Source organism: Nannospalax galili, unplaced genomic scaffold (genome assembly GCF_000622305.1).
Source record: "Nannospalax galili isolate Female #2095 unplaced genomic scaffold, S.galili_v1.0 scaffold1181, whole genome shotgun sequence".
Taxonomy (NCBI): Eukaryota; Metazoa; Chordata; class Mammalia; order Rodentia; family Spalacidae; genus Nannospalax; species Nannospalax galili.
Window position 1 is genome coordinate 774,462 of NW_008345687.1, and position 24,064 is coordinate 798,525.

Sequence of the window (24,064 nt, forward strand, 5' to 3'; positions counted from 1 at the left end):
GTGTTGGTTTCTCGCTCGTGTCTGTCCCCCTCTCTTTTTTTTCTCTCTTTGCCCCCTCTCCTCTGGGCGCTCTCTCTCTCTCTCTCTCTCTCTCTCTCTCTCTCTCTCTCTCTCTCTCTCTCGGGATGGGGCCTAATTTTATTTTTTCCTTTCTTTCCTGGAACTGCAAGGATTCTCACTACAAGGAGGGAGAAGGGAGAGAGGTAGACCTAGAACAGGCCGTCCAGAATCCCCAAAGTAGGAGTGAATGGTTGCTTGCTTTTCTTTTGCAGACAATGCATCCCAGCGGCAGGCAACAGGTGCGCCTCCTGCAGAAAGGTGCAGCGATCCCACCTCTGCCAACTCCATCCCCGCCGACACTGCTCTGTGCCCAAGTCCTTCCCATCCCTTCCACGAGTTTTAGGGAAATTAATCTACCTTACTCTGAAACACAAGGGCTATCACACTCGCAACCGAGAAGAGAAGCCTGGAGGGAGTCGGGGCAAGCCGGGTGGAGCCGGGGACGGGTGAGCCAGGTGGCGAGTCTGTGCCCACAGCCTCAGCCCAGGGTCCCCACGGGCTGGGAGAGCGTGCCCCACCCCCGCGCTCCACGGAGTCGCCGTAGCTCCGCTTTGCAAGACAATCCGCCCGCCAAGCCCAGGCGCGTGGAGCTTTCTAGCAAAGGAATCGCCGCCGCTCCAGGGGCCTAGCAGTCCTCCCCGCCCCCCACTCCAACCCTGGGGCCCGCCTCCTGGGGCTTCTCCCCGGGACAGGAAGGAGCTGGGACCCAGGGAGGGAGCTGCCAGGGTCCCCTTCTGCTCCCGGGACAGCACTCCCAACCCTCCTCCAGGGCCCCTCTCGGTGACCTCAGCACCGGCCGAGAGCTCCAACCAACTGCGGGTAGCAGGGCTGCTCTCCAGCCTCGCCTGCAACCTCCGGGTTGCAGAGCTGCTCTTGCCTAGCCTGCACCTCCGCCTCTGCCCGCTGGGCTCGAGCCCATGTCCCTGCCGCTGCAGAGGCGTCGCCATCGGGTGCCTTGCGGCTGCCCAGACCAGCGGCGCGCTCCTCCGAGCTGCCGCCGCGGGGACACCTACGTGACCACCTTAAGTTTCCCCCAGATGTTGCGGCTGCAGCTCCAGCTGCCGCTGCTACGGCTCAGTGGTGCCCTAGTAGGCGCGAGAAAAAAAATAAAACCAGGAAGTGGGGGGTGGGGTGCGAGTGGGGGATGGGGACAGGGCGAAGAACAGCTTATTAGTGTGAGTTCGGTAGCGTCAGCGCCCCGTGGGCAGAAACCATTCCACGCGAACGAAAGGGAAAAAGTGAGAGTTTGGAGAGCTGGGGAGAAGGAAGGGGGTGGGGGTGGCGGTGACGCAGGGGCGCAGCCATTGACGCACCCGCCGGGCTGGGCCCAAAATAGCAGCAACTCCAGCTCACAGGCGCCCTACCGGTTCGCTTCCCTTTCCCCTTCCGCGAGAGAGCGGGGCGCGGCCTGGAGAGCTCTCCTTTATCCACGCGGTGGGCCCGGTTCCCGGCGGCTATTTTCAGACAGTCGGAAAGCCAAGCTTAGCTACGCTGGGGTGGCCGTCATTATTTTTTAATACAGTTCTAGGAGAAGCGGGTACCGGGAGAAGTTTAAGGGTCCCTCCCTACACTTGTGAGTCTGAGTTCTCGGCACTCTCCTCTCCTTCACAGTCATTAAAAACACATTACGTTTGGGTTGGGCTGAGTCTAGGGACACTTTGAAAAATGCTTTCCCGGAGAGAGGAGACGCCTGGAGTTCTTAGTGTGAGCACCACAGAAGTCACACATTGTAATATGATGTGTTATTCTTTAACCTGCCCTGCCTAGTTTCTTGGGGAGACCCTTTGCTCGCATCCTGAGGTACCCAAGATCCAAAGGCAGTGGTCACAGCAGCTTATTATGATAGTTAGGTGACAATAATGAAGTATAACTTTTAAATGAGAGAAGTGGAGACTTCTTCCCATCCATGAGTTTTCCCTCTTCAAATCCAGGTTCGGCTTCCTAGGACGCAACACCGCTGCTCAGGAATGACTCGTAAACCCGCTGAAACTAATTCTTTGGTGAGAGAATTCGAGGGTTGGAGTTTTGGGTAGAGTCGCATATGCTCCAGGTGGGAAGGATGCAGTGCACAGATCAGAAGTGTTTCCCATACTCGGAACCTCACACAACTGTTTTCCCACTAAATTCTGGAGGGGCGAAGTCGCAGAAGCACCGCCAAAATCTGCAGTTGGCCTATCTTGTCAGTAGGGGGCCTGACTCCACAATGTTCAAGAGACTATCTCCCAGACATGCGCGCGCGCGAGAGAGAGCGCGCGTGAGCGAACACACAATTAGCTTCTTACTACTTGGGCTAACTAAGCCCCAGGAGAAAATGCTGCAGTCCCAATGTTCATATTGTGCTGGAATTCATAAACAACGACAACTCTTTTATTCTTTCCTGTTTTCTCCAAAAGGGAAACAGTTCAACACATGGGATTAGGTTCACAATGGGTTTTCTTTATTTCCTCCTGCCCATGTTTAACTCACTGTTAGGTCACAGAAGAAGAAGGAAAAAAAAAAAAAAAAAGGTAATAAAATCTCCCATTTTATCACAAAGCAGTTCAAATTGGCATATAGTTTGGAAAAATGAAAGCATGTTTTAAAATCCTATGATTACATGTTTAAATAAATTACAGTTTAGAAGAGAATTCCTGTGGGTGTATTTGCTAGTACATAAGAGAATGCTTTTGTGCATAGAGGCTTAATTACACATATAATGGAATCAAAATGTAGAATTGAACAACCTCTTAGAAAATGTTAAAACGGTGTGTTAGGCTAAAAGAAACTGAAATTCTGCATTTATATGGCTGCAATCCTTCTGGATTTTTACACATATATACTTCAAATAAAGTATTTTATACCTCAATTAAAATGACAATTTTTTTTCAGGATCCAGAGTCTGATATAACTTTAAATTATTGCCATGTTTAAATGTGTAAAGTTACCCCACAATAAAGGTCTATTTTCTTAATAATTCAAAATAATAGAAGCAAAAATTGGTGCTATCCATAGTAGGTCCTTCCTAATATAAATTATAAGCTATTGCTATTAATAGATATAATTGTATGGCATGAAAAAAGCATTGAGGAAGGTAATGTTACTATATTTTCTTTCATGATATTAACTTATATAAAGCAGTATATATTTGCACATGTATAGAAAATATTTTATTAAAAATCAATATAAATACACATACACTCACATCTAAACCAAAGTATTTTATTTTATGCATGGCTAAGCAGATTATACTTAATAAAATTGAGCTTTTGGTATAATTTAGAGAGCAAACATGGGCGTAATCCCATAGGATTTTCTATTTTAATGCATGGGAAAGAGACCTCTAGGGATTGATTTCACTGTTCTCCTCAAATGAATTCAGAGACCTCACAATGCAGATCCAGTAAAACAGACATACCTGTTATGCTGTGAGAGTTGAGGTAACTTTAAGATATTTCTTCAAAAAATTTAAGGTATTGGAACTTATTGTATGCATTAAAATAAGATATGTATCTTAAATTCTATTTGGAAAAATTGTCACAGCATCCCTTGTTATTTGGTGGGCAGTTTTACAGTAGTGATAGAAGAAAGAAATTTTCACCTTAAAAAAGTCTGTTTCTTGAAAGAAAAATAATAATGAAATTTTTATTATTTTGCTTTGGATATTTTATTTGCATTCATAGGAGCATGTTGCTCCTTCTAGGACATTGAAGGAAGCCAGTCGTTTCTTTGATACTCACATTTTGGGTAGATGTACATTTTGCTCAGTTTTACTCTCAGCCTATTTTTCACCAAAACCACAGAACATACAGAATTTTTAAATTTCTTACTCTAATTCAGAACTCAGTTCTAGAGATTGTGTAAAGATATGCAGAAGTAAATAACATTTTTTCTAGAAATATCTACTTGTAAATTAAAGTCATAAAGCTGAACATACCGTAAAAACCTCATGCCACTCAAAAACCACTGTACATAATAAAAATCTTTCACCTTTTCCTTAATACTGGACTTACCGTGGTCATCCCCTAAATATTTGCTTTCAAATTAACCACTTAACATTTTCTTATATAACAATTCTCTTTTGTTAGAAAGGATAACTTTGTTTTTTAGATTTCATTGTTAATTTCAGTAAAATGGGTGACATTAAAATGTACAAAGTCCTGAAACACATTTCAAGAGTCTGACCATTAGTAGTTATATAATAATATTAAAAAAATCTGAAGTTCGAACAATAGCTAATGACATTAGTAACTCTTAACAGCATTAGACATTTCTTTAAACAGATAAATACACATGCTTTGCAATAGTTATTTGTAAATCACAGGTGGTTAGTTTTTGTTCTACTTTTAATACTAATCACTTTTGATTTGTTTTTCCCCTCAAGGATAAGATGCTCTTAATTTAATGAAAAGGAAAATAAGGTATGGATATACTAAAACAAAGACATATATGCCCTTTTCTTCATCATAATTCACAATTATCAAGCCTACAATTTGAACGCTACAAAAGTAACTTATAGCAAGGACCCTTATAGTGATAAGTAATAAATCTAATTACCATATCCTTTGAATAGATGTAATATAAATTTCATTGCTCACTTAAAAGTTCTAAAGTTAACAGCATAAACTTGAAGTTGAGTAATTAAGTAATCCTTATATAGACACTTATTAAAGTATTTATACATATTATCTTAAATCTACATCTATCATTTTGCCAATTAAAATTAGGACTTTAATTGCAATTAAGTAATTTAATTGCCAATTGAACAGCAAAATTGCTAAGTGACTAATTTTAATGCCTATTTTAATTACCAATCATGACTGGGGAGGGAGCTAATCAAGTTACATCAAGCAGTACCAGAGTAATGATGTGAGAAAAAAAAAAAAAAAGTAGAACAAACATTCAAGGCTACATGCTTTAAAAAAAGAAACATAAATTAAATAAATGCAAACATAATCTTATAAATGTATAAAATACTGTATTTCAATATCTGAATACAGAACATAAAAGAGAACAAGATTAATTAAAGAGTCCCTGTCAAGCTTCAGTCAAAGTAAGGACAATCAAAGTCAAATTTTTATGTGGTATTTGCATGGCACTCATACCAACCCAGATAAAAACAAACCTGCGTGTCTCAGAGAAGAAAAGACTGTTTCCTGCTCAAGCTGGTTAAATATTTACAGATTGACAAGTTTTTTTTTTTTAATTAATGAAAGGCTCATAAAAGAGGGAAACAAGTTTCCAGTGCAACAACATGGGTTTTAAATTTGAAAAGCAAATTTAAGTGCAGTAGTCCTACACTCTTTCCTAATGGTGCTCCTCAGCCCCATGCCATTGAATGAAGAGTTCTAGAAATCTAATTGTCTGTTCAGAACAGGCTCCCTGTTACTTTGAAAACCATAAACTTGGCACATCTTAAAGATGACAAATTTATTTTTAAGTAAAAGTATGAAAGCAACTTGGATTGTATGACAATTAAAATTACTTAGCACAATCAAAAGGAATATTGACAAATGATTGCTGCTAGATGAGGAAGAGCTAATCTTCCTAACACAAGGAACTCTAGACAGGCTGACTAGATTCAGCAGATTGAGGAAGAGCTGATCTTCCTAACACAAGGAACTCTAGACAGGCTGACTAGATTCAGCAGATTGAGGAAGAGAGCTGATCTTCCTAAAACAAGGATCTCTAGGTAGGCTGACTAGATTCAGCAGATGGCCAAGCACTAGGAAATGGCTGGGGGTGCCGACAACACAGTGGACAGTAACAGGGATGACAGAGTATATGGGCTCCAGTGGGGGCGGGGGCTATGGGAGGGTGCCATTTGGGAAGTGGGTATATAGATGAATAAGCTTGTTTGGGATGTTCTGTATGATATACACACAAAAAAATCAACCAATAAAAAAATGAGTTATATTTGAGGAGGAACTTTAAAAAATTTTTTCTTCATGTTAACTAGTAGAGGTGAAAAACACTAACACTGAAATCTACCTGATGACTTTATATCCATACTCAGGTGCCAAGGATCTGAGTGTAACCAACTGTGACTAGTAATAATCAGATACAGAGATTAGAGATGAATGTGCAAACACCTAAGTGCTAGTAGCATGAAAAATGAGTTTTTCTGTAGGAAACAGTATATTTTAAAATGAAATGGAGATCATTTTTAAAGGTTAAAAACTCATTCAATTTTATGTCTTACAGGGTTTGTACTGAGCTCAATATTGTATAACTGTATTAATTCAACTGTGAACCTAAAAATTTGCAGCCAATTTTGAAAGAGATGCATCTTTGCTCTGGAAATTGCTATTGAATATGTTAAAGCTGTAATGAAATGCTTCTTCTAATCATGTGGTTATTAAATAAATGATTTTTTAAAAATTACTTAGCATAGGGAACATACTTAGTTCTAAGTCTTTCTTTTTTTTTTTTTTTTTTCATGTTCAGTTAGAATAAATATATGCCAGGTCAAGATAAAGGCCCCAAGTCTGCAGGCAACAGAAACACTGGGGAAAATCCTCTTGGCCAACATAACATATTTTCCAAAAGTTTCCTTGTCCAAACAAATTCTCAGATAAAAAGATAGAATGGCAACACTGAAAGAAGCACATGAAATTTGAGAACTCAAAAAACAGAAAGTGATTTCTTAGTAAACAATAGCAATGCTAGTACTTTCTGGCTCTTGAGTTCCCCTTGGCAGGCAGTCATATCATTTAAGTAACAGTGCTCATCCATCAAATCTTCATTTAAAAGGAAATGATGCTATAAGGTATACATCTTAGATCTGCTACTGTGTAAGTATACCAAAAATATGCATAGTTTATGTCTAAAATAGTGCCTGAAATTATTCATTAGATATATACATGATGATACAACTGGAGAGAAAGCACATAGTTTTGCTGGGGATTTTGTTTATGAATGGACTTGAACTCTGAAATGAAGCACAGCAGGACTTTTGGCCTGGATTTGAAGGAGGAACACTTTAATAATCACAGGGCTTGACAAGAGACTGTAATATCTGCCCATGACAATAACAGCTTTATAAGGCAAGTTCTGTGTGACTGATTAAAGGACACACTCACTGTCAAATCCCAGGTTGTGAAGATGGAGTCGTTATTGCAAGCTCACTCCTGATCTGGGTGAAAAGTCATGCAGTACTGGAGCTACTGGGAGAAATAAAAGCTCAGCCACTAAAAGATTAACAAAACAGCCCCAGAAGCTTGCCATAATTTAAACATATCTTAATCTGTTTCATATGATTTTTTGCTATATACATATGCAGAAGACCTTGCCTATAATTATCAGAATGACTGAACTAACCCAAACACTAGCTAACAAAGCACCAGCATTATGGGGGGAGGGGGCAGCATCTTGTCCTTTCAAAAATGATTCTGAAAGGACGTGATGTATACACTTTCAAATGTTAACACTTTCTGAGAGTGTATAACTAAAAGTAAATACATTTTTAGACTCTTCATGTCTGTTTTGTGTATTTTGCTAGTCTAGTCTGTCAGCTCACATGAACTAATGTGTTTTACATATTGTTGGATGCAAAACATTTTAAAAGATACTGTGTCTCTAGCTTTGTGATATCCCTTCATAGGTAAAAGTAAGCATGAAATTAAAATTTACAAGGCTCTTTTACTTTTGTCACCTTAGGTTATTACTTATCTTTCAATGTGATCTGCATTAAGGAATTAAAAAATAAGGGATACAGTAAAACAAGCACGTTTTTGTAATTCAAATGACAAAATATTTATTAATCCCCAGGATATTTAAAAATCAGATGAAAATATTACTGAGCCATTCCAGTATGATCTAGACAGTGACTTTAGTGTGAGGATACTGATTATCTCAGGAAGAAGAAGACAGTAGTAAATCCACACACATGACTCAGGTTAAGAGGTTCAAATGGAGAGCATGGTGGGGTGAGGGGGGGTTTGCAGAAATTGGTTTCCAGAGGAGCTTCTACTTAGATTTCTCATATTTCATCATTTCTTAGAACTATTTTCCTTAAGCTAATTTCCAAATTTCATGAATATTTGAAATTGACTTTTTTGTTTGTTTGCTTGCCTGTTTGTTTATTTTAAATTTCAAACAGCACCTAGATTTAGGAGTTGCACTGAAACAACTTTTCCCTAGGAGTCCTTTGATTTCCTGGGTTTAAAGGGAAAGATTGCTAACTGTAATTAACCAGCTCTGGAGGTCATATTCTCCACTTCCCCATACCTCATCCATTAGTAGGTTGATTGGCAATAACAGTTTCGTTTCAACTTTTTAAATTTTGCATGTGCAGAGGTGGAAGGGGTGGAGGCAGGAAGGCAATGCAGAAACAGACTTTACAGTCAGAATGTGACAGGGCCCCTCAAACTACAAATAGATGTTACAGAATTTGAAATGCAGCCCTGTAACTCAATTTATACCACAGAAATTGTGAGATGCTATCTTCTTGTTGTTATAACGTATCAGGTCAAGGGATATAAATTGTACCAGGTAATTCATTTTGCTGTTCAGAGAGTCATTAAGTTCCTCCCAGAATATATGTGATTGATATCCCTGGAGGTGAAAGGCTAAAGGAACCATATGGCAACATGTTGCATTCCGTATGCTATCTGCCCATCCGTGCTTAAGCTGCCATTAGCAACATCTGTACCTGACGGAAATCCAGCTGCGCGACGACGGCTGACGGAATTGTACTTGGAGGGTAAATCCAGCTTAGCACCATTAACTTGAGACTTAGAGTCTATCTACCAGGACGAATGGAAGCTTTCACAATTAGACGAGACGACACAAATGCTTTATTAAAGTTTAATTTTGAACTCCCAATTAGCGAACGTGCATTACAAATCCATTTCCTCGAAGGCGCAGCAAGTTCTCTGCTTGTCTGCACGTGCGGGGGTCTGAAGAGCGAGCTGGGGAGTGTAGCTCAAAGGGGAGGGTTCAGGGCTGGGTCGCCGCCCTGGAAGTCCGTAAGAATCGAGAGAGAGAGAGAGAGAGAGAGAGAGAGAGAGAGAGAGAGAGAGAGAGAGAGAGAGAGCTGGGGGGGGAGAAAAGGGGGGCAGGGAATGTGCAGTGGGGGAAGGGAGAAGGAGGGAGGGAGCATCCGGCCGTCAGCAATAGGGCGGGCGAACGTTGCCCGGGCCGGCCAGCCGTAGTTTCTCCGGAGCTCTGGCGCTCTACAGCCGCCTCCGGGCACGAAGGGCCGGCCCGCGTGGACTCGGCGGCGCGCGTCCCGGCTCAGTCCAGGATACGTTACCTGCCCGGCTCTCCTGACCTGGGTTCGCGTCCCCGGGAGCAGAGTGGTTGCCCGGCGGCGGGAGCTCGCGCTGCATCGGGACGGCGCGGGGGAGGCGGCGGCCGGGGAGCCGGGGCCGGAGGCCGGCCATCCTGCAGGGCCCAGGGCGGGGCTCGGAGAGCGGCCTGGGCCACAGCGAAGGCCTCGGCGGCGCGCTCCGGCCATCGCCTCGCCCTAGGCCTCGGCCCCGCGGCCAAGCGCGTCAGCGGCCCCGTCAGCCGGGCCGGGCTCCGTGACGCGCAGCCCGCGCTATAAATAACTCGCTGCCCGCCAGGGCGCCGGGCCAGTGACGCCGCCCGGCGGAGGAGACAATAACCGCGACGACCCGCCCGCGCTCCCGCGCTCCCCTCCTCCCGGGCCCGCCCACACCCCGGGCCACCCCTTCGCTCCACTGGTGGCCAAGTTCCTCCCGCGTGGATGGCGATCCTCCGTCCACCGGTCCCGTGTGGGTTTGGCATAGTAAGTTGTCAATGAGAAACCACAAAGAAGAACTTGGCTTCTTGAGCGTTTGTGGGTCACGGGCAGGCCCACGTTACTATTTTAATCAGGGATTAACTGAGAGTGCCCAGGAGAAACGGCAGGCAGGCCGGGGCACCAGACCCGCGGCCCAGCTGCTGTGGACTTAGCATCTCTGGAGACTTCATCGTAGCACAAGCGTTGAGTTCAGCTGTTGTAATTTCCCAACTCTGTGATCTTAGGCGTTGGAATCCAGTCAAGGCTGACACTTAAAGGGGTTCCTCTACAGGAAAATATTTCTGCAGAGACGTCCATTGCCACCTTCATCTTCAGGCATTTCTGTCATAACACCCTGACACCTGTCTTAACCCTTATCCCATATAGAAATGGAGATCAGTTGATCTACTGGGACTACCAATTAATAACCGAGTAAGACAGTGTTTTTATTATTACATTTACTTGTGTGTGTGTGTGAACGTGTCATGGTGCCTGGGTGGAGATCAGAGGACTACTTTCAGGTTTGTTCTCTCCTTCCACTACGTAAATATTTGGGATCCCACCCAGGTCTTCAGACTTGGCAGCAAATGCCTTTACCCTCTGAGCTAGATCTCTGGCCCCTGAGACAGTGTTCTTTCCTGAGACAAATGCCTCAGACATAGGAACTTTAGGTTTTCTTGGGTACTGATAATAGAAAATGGAGAATACAAGCAAGGTACTGAAGTGGAGCATGAATTAAATGGTGAATTAAAGGGAGACAGAAATGGGTTGTAATTCAAAATCAAGGCAAAGTGAGGTGAAGGAAGATTCACCAGGCTGGGAGTCAGAAGCCCAGGAAGTCTGAGTGTTGTTTTCATTGTACTTTTCTGCACCACCTGCAGAAATCACAGAATCACTCTGCATGGCTTTTCTCATCTTTGAAGTTGAGGACTAACGGTTCCTCTACACTAACACAGGAAGGGAAAAGATATCATTGCATGAAGTCTCATCAAACTAATCTGAGCATCCAGTGTCTCATGAGAAAAGTGTCTCATGAGTAATAAATGTAGAATGATTTGGTCGTCCATCATTTTTTATTTGTGCATTTTTCCAAAACGAAAATGTATTAGCAACATTCTCAAACTTTGCCCCCATTTCTGGCACTTTTTTTTTTTTTTTTTGGTTGAAAGATATTAAATTCTCTGAAAGTCTCCTGTCTTCTGGTTGACCTTCATTAGATAGAAAGAATATGCCTCATCCTCCTGTCTTCAGGTTGGTGAAGGAAGAAAACCGAAAAGTGGAAGAAGCAAGTTTAGAGCCAAAACATTTGCTTCATTCAGACACCACCAAAGTGTGATCACAACTAAAAGTTAACCAGTATTTTTTCCAGTTCCAAAAGCACATCTGCCTCTTTTTCCTATAAAATGTTTGATATCTCTTATTTAACTTTGCTTTAACGCTCTTCTGCTCTTTGTAAGATATATTTTTCTTTTGCCACCATTTTTTTGAAGTGTCCATCTTCTCGAATAGCTTTAAATTAAACCATTTTTTCTTCTTCCTTTTAAAATTATCTGTTGTAATCATTATCATTGCCTTAAATTTTTATTGTTTTACATTTATTTTGTGTGTGCAGGTGTGGGGTGGACACAGTGCTACTGCACTTGGGTAGAGATCAAAGGACAACTTGGGAAAGTTGGTTCTCCTTCCCCCATGTTCTGGGATTCCAACTCTGGTTATCAGGCTTAGCAGCAAGCCCCTTTACTGGCTGAGCCATCTTGCCCACCCTGCCCTTAAATTTCTAATGAAATGCAAATTAGCATAGCCTGGCTAATACATTAACACACTCAAGTCTATTGGTGTGGGGGATGTTTTATGGTTTGCATCTGAAAGGTTCTTTTGTTGAAGGCTTGGTCTCTGATACAACCATGCTCGGGGTGGGGTTTGGGATATGACTGGATCATGAGGCTCTGGCTAATGGGTTCAAAATTTGATGGGCTGCTAGGAGGTGATGGAGGAGGTAGGACCTAACTTAAGGGGTCCTGCCCTTGGGGGCTATATCTTTTTATGTTTGTTTTGTTTCATTGAGACAGGATCTTATTTTGTTGCCCTGACTGACCTGGAACTCTCTATGTAGACTAGGCTGGTCTTGAACCCCCCCGAGGTCCACCAGCCTCTCCCACCTGAGTCTTAGGATTAAAGACATGTACTTCCATGACCAGCAAAGGGGACTATATGTTATATGAAATTTTTATTAGAAAAATTACTGTGCAGTCTTGCCTTATGGCTCAGTTAGCCCTGGCCCCTTTCCTCTGTGGGTGCCGGGAGACAAGCAGCCTCTTCTGCCAATCACACTCATCCATCATGCTATTCTGCCTCATCTCAGGCCAAAGGAGGCATCTCATCTTGAACTGAACCATCTCAACCTTGAGCCAAGATAAAATTTTCTTTCTTCAGGGTGTTTATCTTGGGTATTTTGTTTCCAACAACAGAAAGCTGACTGACACAGAAACAGCTTAATTCTAGAACCAGTAGAAAGAGCAAATTAATTTCCTGAAAACAAAAATAAAAATCATATTGAAATCTGTGAAACAGAGGGATGAAAATGTGGAAAATCTTTTATTTAGATCTCTTTGATAGATAAAGTTTATTATAATGTTTATAACAGTGAGTTTTAGAATGTGGACATTTCCCAATATTCCCAAGCTTTCTGTTTACATGAGATTAAATACTTCAAAAGATTCGTCTATAATAGTAGTATTGAAGAAATTATTAGACAAATTGCACTTGACTCTTCCTTATTACTCAGTTAATCCTGATTTGTATTTAGAGAGTGGTGCCTGCTGGGTTGAGATTTCAAAGCAATAGGGTTTTGGATATTTGCCATATCCTGTGCAACATAGTTTTGGTGAATGAAATGAACATTCATTTTGGAAAATTTTACTAAAGTTATAAACAAATCTTAACAACTGTCAAATGGATAAACAGGTCATCAAGAAAACCAATGAAGACATTGTATTCCAAATGAAAGAAAAGAGATAACCTAAATTACAGAGCTAGACACATTCTTCATTTAAAAAGCCAGGTGAGCCAGCTGTGGTACCCCATGCCTATAATCTCAGCACTTGGGAAGTGGAGGCAGCAGGATCAGGATCCTATTCAGAGTCATCTGTGACTACACAGAGAATGTGAAGTCAGTATAGGATACCTGTCTCAAAAAGCTAAATCAACCAATTGGTCAGCAATTGAACAAGCAATTCAGGTAGGCCATGTTCATAAAAATAAAAGATGGCTCAATTCAGAAAAATCACAGGACTCCTTCTGATAAGACTGACCAGTTTTAATTGCTAACCCACCAAGTATTCCATCGATGGAAATTACTGCAGACAACTTTGTTAACAGCGTAAAATAAACTATCAACACCAAACCAGAATTTGTAACCAATGAATATTTTAAAATTCTTTGAGGCTGAATAGAAACATTGGCTTTGCCAAAAGGGAGACTTTGGGAGCATGTACAGGCTGTTAATAACTCCCTCACCTCCTATCCCCTTTTCAAAAATAATCTTTATTGTAGAAGATGCACATTCAGGGAAAAAAGGCTTGGTTAAGCAAACTCAACCACCATGAAATAAAGTTGATATTTTGATAAACGTCATTTGTCCTTTCACTTTGCTAAATATGTACGTTTTTATCAAAATGGGATCATACTGGACACCCTGTTTTATAAGTTACCCTTTTCACTTAAAAATATATTGTGAACATCTCCCCCCTCATACTCCCAGAACACTCTTTTGTGGGAAATCAGGATCCTTGTCAGGCCATACATCCTCTCTCCGATCTAGTTTGATTTGTACCACAGGGCCACCTGTAGTCAAAACTGCATTTCCATGGCCTCCTGGTGAGCTGCCTCCCAGCTGGGTTTGTCCATTCAAAAGAGTGAACAGAAAAATAGAAAATTAGAGGACAAGGAAAAGCCATAGTATTCCTCTCCCCTCCCCCAAGAGCCAGCCCGGGGAGAAAGGACCTGTGACCCTTAACTCTGGGCTTCAGGGCCCAGCCTCTTCCCCTAAGCGCGGTCCGTAGTGGCTTCACCCTGTTCCCTACCACAAAAAGAATCGTTTCTGCCTTCTCTCTTCTGTTTCCCATTTTACAAATTACTGGGATTTAATTCTCCCTGCACTGGAACCTTACAGCAGTTTGTGTTTTCCTGGTTGGAGTCTGAATTTCACTTTCCCTGGAGAAGCTTTGTGAATCGACACATAGAAAAGCCAATTGTTCCTTGAACATCTTTTGCTAGAAATCCTTTTGTAAAAGTGCTATTTCAAAGTGCTGAGAAGTGGTTCAGTCCTCAGAGACATAGAAAGAAACCTCATACCTTTTTAAAAATCAATTTTCCATGAGTGTAAATTTTTGCTTAAAAATTATAAGCAAAATATTATGTAACTTTTCTGTACATTAGTGAGAACAGGGAAAATCTTTAGCTGAGACTGAGACATAAATTTTATGCTAATAAGAAGGGTGGCATATAATACCTGTCAAGGCTTAATTTATATTACACATCTTCTGTGAGGCCCTCTCAGTCACCAGCTTGTTTGCCCATGGTCTCTGCCTCCTCAGATCTTAAAAAAGAAAGGGAAAGAAAAGAATTTTTTGGATTGCTAATTTGAAATATCATGTATGAGAATCTCCAGGAAAATATTTTGAAGTCTATATTGTTTTTGTATTTTTATTCTCTGTATATTTTTGGCGCTTCCATCTCTGCCCCCTCCTCACTCTTGTGAGAAAATCATTGTCTCAGAAGTGGCCAAATAAGGCAAATACAATTACTCTCTAAGGATATCTGATTTTGTTTTATAAAATCCCAAATTCTCAGAGGAAATAGTTACTCGTTACTTTCTGTGTTCAGACAGGAGCTCACTAAATTTCCCAGCTGGCTTTGAACTCACACTTAGCTCAGCAGGCCTTCAGCTTGTGATCCTCATGCCCCAGAGCTGAGTAGCTGGAAATGGAAGCCTGGGCCACCAGGTTGAACACCACCTCCTGTTTTAACGGTTAATGAAAATGAAAAATAAGTCATAGAAGTTCATATCCCACCAACACAAACACACACCCCTCCCACATACATCACACACACTACACTACACACCCCTCCTTACCCCCCCACATCCACACACACACCACACACCCTTCCTTATGCACCCACATCCACACACACCACACACACCCTCACACCCCACATACCACACACAAACCCTCCTATAACCTCCATACCACACATACACATATACACACACCTCCCACACATACCACATACATGCACGCCACACATGCAGTCACCCTACACATATGCATATACACATCCCTTCCAGACCCCACTATGCACCAGACACTACACACATACTCCATACATACACACACATACCTCCCACACACTCTTCATATATACATATCCCTCCCATACCCACATACATCATACACACCCCCTACACATACATATTCACACATCCCTCCCACACACCCCTCACATACATACATTCCTCCTGTACTCCCATACACACCACATATACACACCACACATCGTGCATACACACAGCACACATCATGCATACACACACCCTTCACATATACACATCCCTCCTACACTGACACACACCCATACACACATCCCTCCCACACCACACACCATGCATACACACACCCCTCACATTCACACATCACTCCTACACTCACACACTTACACATACATACATCCTTCCCATACCAGACACACACACACACACACCATACATACACACATACCTCCCACACCCACATACACCACACACACCCTACACATACACATACACCCCTCCCACACATCCCTCACATACACATCTCTTCTACGTTCCTATAAACACCATATACATGCACCACACACACACACACATACACAGATCCCCTCCCACACCCACAGACATACACTCTGCACACATACACATACATTCTCTCACATATACACACAAACACACATAAATTCCCTTCTCACACCACAAACGCACATTTCCTTACATACACACAAACATGTCCCCCAAGCCCCACACAGCACACACACATAAATCTTCCTTCCACGCCACATGAGACATATACATACATCCTTTTGTACACCCTACACACACACACACACACACACACACACACACACACACACATACCCCAGCATCTAGATAAAGATTCAAGGGAGAAAAGATTTCTCTGAAGCTAGAAGGAGGATCCTGGGCAGTAGAGAGGGAAATGGAGAAGGATGCAGGTCATGGAAGAACAGTTTGCTGAGAGCTGATACTCAGAGGAATAGGCCCAGGGTCAACTTGGAAGAAGAGTCCCATGATCTCATGTTGTTATCATACAGGTGTCTCATGGAGATGAATCATCATGCAAAGGCTACACAGACCTCATTCATTTGTGCCAGAGATTATACTGCTCTTTTTTCCATTGGCCTGGCTGCCGTCCAGGGAGCCAAAGTGACTAGTCAGAACTTGTAGGCACCATCAGAAGGGACTGCTTTCGTTCTCTATACTTAAACATGGAAAAATTTTAACTGCCATCCAGATGCCAACACAGAGCCAGTGGGGCCAAGCAAGAGCAGGAGAGGGGCCAACAGACAGGATGCTGCAAGTATTTAAAGCTGGATCAAGCTGTTCCTAGAGCCACAGGTGAACCACTGGATAAGATAATGAGTAAATTTATTCTCTTTTAACTGAAGTCAGTTTAGATTGACTTTGCTGTCATTTGAATTGCAGTGATCCCTGACTGATACATTCAACCTATTACTACCTGTGCTGTTGGCATAGTAAGTATAGAACTAGCTGTTGACCAGTATAAACACGTAGATGTGTAATGTTGATTTAGTGTGCTTACTGCTGTTGGGTAAGGGAAGGGACATTTAACATTATCACGTGTCATGCCTAAATCTATTGCAAACACCCATTTTGGGCTATACTTTCAGAATAGATGGGAATAGTCTTGCCATGCAGATATTATACCCTTTATTACCTATGAAAAATTAACAGAGCTGGAGACATGACAGAGAAGAAGTTTGCTAAGTCCCTCCTTCTTACTGCTGCAGTGCCATCACCAGCCTCAGCTCTCACCGACTAGCAGGAGCTCCTGGAACCGCCCGCATCAGGCATTGGAATCTGCACTAGCTCTTTCCTCCTGCTGCAGTGAGCTTCCCCACTGTTTACCTGTCAAGGGCCAGCTCCAATGCACAAGCTCTGGGAATTCCACCTGCCACTCATGCCACACTGTTCCTCATTCCTCTCACTCATAGACTCAAAAATGGAGCACTCCTGCCACACTGAGCATGCTCCACTTGTGATCTGCATATTATTGTGGTTTTTGTTTGTTTAGCCCCATTAACTACCCTTCTGGGTTCTGTGAGGAAAGGGATTCTCTCCAATTCATCTTGGACTTTTAAGCATCTGCTCACAGAGGTATCAACAGTTATCCATTAAAAGTAACAATAAATAATTTAATAAATGAATGAGTGTAGAAACAAAAAGATACGCATTTGGTTATAACTGGGAGATTATAGTTCATCTTATCCTTGTGGATTAAAACACATACCACAGTAGCAAGAATAGAAAAATGATCAATTCTTAGAGAAAGGCAGGTTTAATTTTATCAGAATTCATCATCTAGCATTCTGTACTTTATCTTGTATAAATATAATAGTATACTGTAAAGTTTAAGAATTCTGATCTGAATCTGGTTCTTTCAAACAGATGACCTTCTTTCCATCCCTTGTGTCTTATTCCCCTATGCAGGACTGATCACTCCCAGATCTGTATATTTATGATAGCCTAAAACAAAACACTAGTTCAAACAGTAAATAAACTCAGATACTCAGAGTCAGGCTATATATCTGAAAAATCAAAGCTGTACCCACATACACGTACACACATTCACATTCACACTCCTTAATACTCTCATGATTTCAGTACCGTTGTGTAGGAAGAAAGTGCTGTCACTTGAAAAGGTTACTGTAATGGATGCTGTTCCTTACAGACCTGTGGGAATCTGGGAATGCTTGTGAATGAAGTGGGAGGCAGCAAAAACTCTTACAAAAATCTATCCAGTTATCTCCATTTAATACAGTCTTGGTACAGATTGTGTTATATTTGGAGAAATGTGATTTGTTTTGTTTTTTGAGACAGGGGTCTCACTCTGTAGCCATAGCTAGTCTGAGACACACTATGTAGACCAGGCTGACCTTGAACTCACAGAGATCCACTTGCTCTCCCAAGTGCTGGGATTAAATCCATGTGCCACGATGCCTGGCTTCTCTTAATGTAAATTATTTTTTACTAATATTATTATTTGTTCTTGAAACTGAGCATAATGGTGCATGCCTATAATCCTAGTGTTTGGGCAGCTGAAATGGGGGGATTACTGTGAGTTCAAGGCTAGCTTGGGGTAAACAGTGAGTTTAAGGGTAGCCTACATTGCATAGTTTGAGGCCAGCCTGGGCTACAGAAAGAGAACCTGTCCAAAAAATTATTATTTGCAGACTGGAGAGATGGCTCAGCAGTTAAGAGCACTGGCTGCTCTTGCAGAGGACCTGGGTTCAGTTCCCAGCACCCACATGGCAGCTAACAACCTTCTGTAACTCCAGTTCCAAGGGATGTTCTGGCCTCCATGGGCATTGTACAACATGGGTGCACTTACGTACATGTAAAAATTAAATAAAAAATTTAAATTTTATTTGCCCTTGGGGTGTGTGTGTGTGTGTGTGTGTGTGTGTGTGTGTGTGTACATCTGTCTGTCCATGTCTGGCTGTGTGCATTTGTGTAACCAAAGGGATGATCAAGTAGAATGAGATGGAGCCAGACATTGGCACATGGCTGGAAGCCAAGCACTAGAGAGGCAGAGGTTTGAGGCCAGCCTGATCTGCAGAAAGTCTCTCCAAGAAAACAAAACAATACAAAAACAAAAACAAACAAATAGACCCTTTCTCCTCAAGGGCTCTAGAAGGTGCTCCTTACATTTGGTGATTTAGGTGTGCCTGAGCTGCTGGAATGAGCCTCTTGTAGATACATTAAAAATGTCATTTTATTCTGTTAAGAAAGGCCACTGGAGCCATTTGTCATGCTAAGAAGATTCCATTTAAAGACTTATCCATTTAAATATTACCCAAGTTTTCAGTATGAGACAGATGGCACCACCATAGGAGCAGTGATGTCCTTGAAAAGCTGTAAGTTTTGTTTGTACAAGTAAATTTTCATGTAATGATCAGTTAGGTTTGTGAGCTATGAATCTTTAATAATTTTTAACCACCATCACACATTTATGGTTCTAGATTAATCTAGGTCAAGAGAAATGATGATACACTGGATGATAGAAAAGGACACATAGATAGAAGTGGATTTATCTGACACTTCACTGTACAGCCTATTGCTACCATATAATACCAGGGCTTTATGGTACTCACAGCCCACTCAGCTTCCTAAAAGTAACTCCTCTCTCTCTCTCTCTCTCTCTCTCTCTCTCTCTCTCTCTCTCTGTGTGTGTGTGTGTGTGTGAGAGAGAGAGAGAGAGAGAGAGAGAGAGAGAGAGAGAGAGGTCATTCTCAAGGGTCATTCTTCTGGAACTGTCCACAGGCTCTCTCACTGGGACCTGGAGAGCATACCATTTAGGCTGCACTGCCCAGGGAGCTCCAGGGAACTACCTGTCTCTACCTCCTGGTGCTGAGGTTACAAGAGGGCACCACCACACCTGACCTTTTTTATGTGGGTACTAGGGATAAAACTCAGGTCCTTGTGGTTTACATGGAAAGCATTTTCCAACTGGGTTATTTCCCCAGTCCCTGAAAGTTACTTTTAACATTTTCAAAAGTCTTCCATGAAGCCAAGCTCATTCCCAGACTTCTGACCCACAAATGGAAGCGGTTTATAAGTGCACTGAAAGGAAGAACATGAGCATGCCCTTTCTTAGTCCGCTTTTCTAGTGCTGTGACAAAACACTAATCAAAACCAACCTGAGGAGGACTTTATTTGGCTTACACATCCTGATCACAGGCCATCATGAGGGAAGCCAAGGCAGCACAGGAACCTGAAGGCAGGAACTGAAGCACTGACCATGGAGGAATGTTGTTCACTGACTTGCTTCTCTAGCCTGTGTTCAGTCTGTTTTCTTATGCAATGTAGGACCACCAAAAATTCAAACATTTAAAAGTCCAAGTTCTCTGAAAAAGTCCAAAGTCTCCTAACTGAAGGCTCCTGTAAAATAATATTTTTTAAAAAGTTAAATACTTTCTTATTTCAAACTGGACATGCTTAAGCAAAACCAAGGTCAGTAGTGAAGTTCAATGTCAAACATCTGGGAGTCAATCACGATCTTCTGACTTCAAAGGGCTTAGGCAGCTCTACTTCTCTGGCTCTGCCATCTACAGCACCACACTTGTCTCCTAGACTCAGAACAGCTCCACACTCGCTGCTATCCTTGATAGTCATCTCATGGTCCTGGCACCTGAGGTCTTCACTGCAACTGAGGCTGCACCTTCACCAATGACCTCTCCTGACTTCACATGATGCCAAGCCTCAGATTCTCTCCATGACCCCTTTAATTCCACAGCTTTCATGTTGCTGAAACCAGTACCATGTGGGAGATACTTGCACATTGCCAAGTTCAGCTTCTAGCTTGAGATGCAGCCTTGGCCCTCTCTAGACCACAGCTTCTGTATGCTGACCCTAAAGAAATACTTCAAAGAAGATTTCACCTCAATGATGATACTCTCTTGTTAATCACAGCTGATTTTTTTTGGCCCCAGCTGACCAATATCCATTGTTTTAGTAAAGTACAAAGGATTTCACTTTCATAGGTTCTTAATCCAAAATATTACACAAACTGCCCTTTGCTCCACTCTGAAACTTCACAAGCCAGGCATCCATTGTCTGCATTTCTTTCATTATTCTTATTTTCTAAGCTCCCTCAGAACAGCCCATTAAGCTCTAAGTACTCAATGGATTTTCCATCCTAAAGTTCCAAATGGCTCTACAATCACCCCTAAAACAACATGGTAAGATATGTCACGGCAATATCCTACATTTCTGGTACCAACTTCTGTTCTAGTGTGGCTTCTGTTGATGAGATAAAACACCGACCAAAACCAGCCCAGGGAAGAAAGGGTTTATTTGGCTTATACATTTTTATCACAGTTCATCACTGTGGGAAGTCAAGACAGGAACCTGGAGGCAGGAACTGAAGTGTAGACCATGGAGGAATGCTGCTTACTGGCTTGTACTCAGCCTGTTTTCTTACACAACTCAGGACCACCTGCCCAGGGGATGGCAGCGCCCACAGTAGGCTGAGCCCTCATACATCACTCAACAATCAAGAAAATGTCTCACAGATGTGCCCACAGGCCAATCCATAGAAGCAATTCCCCAATTGAGTTTCCCTCTTCACAGGCGTGTCAAGTTAATAATTGAAGCTATCCAGCACATTCCTCCTATATCCATCCCAGAAAGACATGCATGTAAAGGCACTCAGACATAGCCTGGATAGCCTATGTAATTCCTATTGACCCTTTCTGTTCATATCCGCAATCTGCTGTGACAGAAGGAACAGTACAAACTGGAGTACAGAGTCTTGTCCCCATTTCCATCATAGGATGTCAACGACATCAGATATCTCCTGTATCAACAATGACTTTATAATGCATTCAACTCTGGTATTTAGTTTATGTGTCTTACATTCAAAAGCTCTTCACCCACTGCTGCCCACATATGCTGACAACTGTTCCCACCCCAGTGGGAGTAACAGATTTTATTTCTTAAGCATTATGGAATTACAACCAGAGTGTTATTATTAGATAAAAGACCTCATACTGGCTTTGCAATAGAGGGAAAGAAAGAATTGTGATGAAAATAATCAAGGTTATTTTTAAATGCCCCATATTTTTGAATTGTAATTTAATCTGATTTCCACAGGTGACAGATTCAAAAGGTCAAATTTCAAAAGGTCCAAAGTCATAGACTGGAGAATTTTTTATTGTATATAAGTTCCCTTGCACTGAGTTCTTCCCAGGTTACACCAGTGCTATAAAATCCTTACATGTCCTCACAGAGATAGTTTCTATATATTCATTGAAGCAAATGTGAGCACACAGATGTATGTGAGCATACACCTGATCTATTTTCTCTTAATGACTTGCCTTGGCAATGGTTTTTTTATCAGGACATAAAGAGCTTTGTTTCTGATTGCATACTACTCCATTGCAAGTATAAACTTAATATATTGCCCAGTACCAAATGGATGGACATGGTTGACAATGTTTGATAGAACAAAGATCTTCCTGTATATACATACTTTGGACAGGTGTTCATTCTTTTTTAACTATTTATTTATTTATGTTATGTGTATGGTGTTTTGCCTGCATTCGTGTGATGCAGTGCCTATGGAGATCAGAAAAGGGCGTTGGATCTCCCGGAACTGGAGTTACAGATGGTTGTTAGCTGCCACCTATGTGCTAGAAAACAAATCCCAGCTCCAGCCTGGGAACTGTTGGAGACTGATAACTGCTGGGTGAGGAAGAGTAGACCTTCCTTAAGATCTCTAGATAGGCTGATTAGACTCCAGTGAATGAACTTGCACCGAAGGACATCTGGATACAAATGCTTAACCAGATAGGACTTAACGCAAATGGCAGAATCCATGAGGTCCTGTGGGGTAAGGGTGGGAGACATGGACGGGGAGGGGATCTAAATTTGATTAAGAACTGTTGTATGAAGTGTACAAAAGCTCAATAAAATGTTTTTTTAATTTCAAAAGAAATAAAAGAATACATTTTGAAAAGTAAATCTTTTTTCAACTACATGCTTCCTTTTGCCCAAGAGCAAATATGTTACTTCTTATATATCCCCTTACACACATGTACACATACACGTGCACACACACAGGTACACATACATGTACACATGAATGCATGCACATCTGAAAGTTCATATGGGAGGATTTATTTGGAGAGACTTCTATCTATTTCCTCTGCACTGTCATCTGCATAAATGAGCAGGCATTAACCAAGATGATTACTGAAGATTCAGTGTGATCATTTAAATGGGAGCATACCTCAAACAAGTACAGTATTTATCCTTTTGCAACTGACTTATTTCAATTAGCATAATGTTTTCAAGATGCATCCCTGTTGTAGAATTATAGAATTTGCCAGAATTTGCTTCCTTTTCAGCCTGAACAACATTCCAGTGTGGGCACACTGCATTTTGTTTATTCACTCATGTACTGATGGACATTTGGGTTGCTGCTACATTTTGGCAGTTGTAAACAATGTTTCTACAAACATTACCTTATTAAACTTTTTAAACTTTCATTTAATTTTTGATTTATTAATTTATATTTTATGTATATGAGTGTTTTGCCTGCAAATATGTAAGCACACCTCTGCATCCAATGCCTATGAAGGTCAAAAGAGGGCATTGGGTCCCTTGGAACTGGGATGGTTGTTAGCTGCCATGAGGATGCTGGAAATTGAACCCAGGTCCTCTGCAAGAGCAGCCAGTGCTCTTAACCACTGTGCCATCTCTCCAGCCCCATCATATCTTATATATATATATGCATATATATATACATATATATATATATTTGAATGTGTTTTCAAGAAGGTCTCATCTTCATTTTTCCATTTTATGATTTTTTGGGGGGTTATAGTATCTTTCTTGTTCTCTGATATAAAAGTATACACATAAATATATGTATGTTTAATATATTTGTATTTATTTCTCTCTGTGTTCTAGCATTTCCCCAAATTGTGTGTGATTGTTTGACTATCTTGTTTCCATGACAGAAGTTTCCTTCTAATTTCTTTTAATGCTTGACTTTTAAAAATTGTACTTATTTTTTTTAATTTCTATTTTATGCATATGAATGATTTGCCTGCAGTAAATGCACCCATGTCATGCAATGCCCATGGAGGTCGGAGAGGGTGTCGGATCCCTGGAACTAGAGTTACAGGCAATTGTTTGCCACTACGTGCTGCTGGGAACTGAACCCAAGTCTTCTGCAAGAGCAGCTGGTGCTCCTAACCACTGATCCAGCCCCAGCCCTACTGTACTTATTTATTTTGATGATGCTATGGATGGAACCTAGGGCCTTCTGCATTTGAAATTCACATTCTACCACTGAGCACACCACCAGCCCTGACCTTTTTCTCTTAATAAAGAATGAAAGAATAAAGCTGATTACAGGCTGGAGAGATGGCTCAATTGTTAAGAACACTGATTGTTCTTGAAGAAGACCCAGGTTCAAATCC

The 24,064-nt window shown here is 41.7% G+C and overlaps 2 protein-coding genes across 2 annotated transcripts in view; one reads left to right on the top strand and one right to left on the bottom strand.

The window, feature by feature from the left end:
- The window catches only part of Nr4a2 (nuclear receptor subfamily 4 group A member 2), a 9,161-nt gene extending 8,696 nt beyond the window's left edge, over nucleotides 1–465 (bottom strand). The window contains exon 1 of the mRNA XM_029567649.1: nucleotides 418–465. The gene's annotated coding sequence lies outside the window, so the exon portion shown is untranslated. The remainder of the gene's footprint in view (nucleotides 1–417) is intronic.
- LOC115071832 overlaps nucleotides 1–717 on the top strand; it is a 3,696-nt gene extending 2,979 nt beyond the window's left edge. Inside the window, exon 4 of the mRNA XM_029567648.1 lies at nucleotides 273–717. Coding sequence (XP_029423508.1) covers nucleotides 273–689 — 417 coding nt within the window. The 3' untranslated portion in view covers nucleotides 690–717. The remainder of the gene's footprint in view (nucleotides 1–272) is intronic.
- The last annotated feature ends 23,347 nt before the right edge of the window (nucleotides 718–24,064 follow it).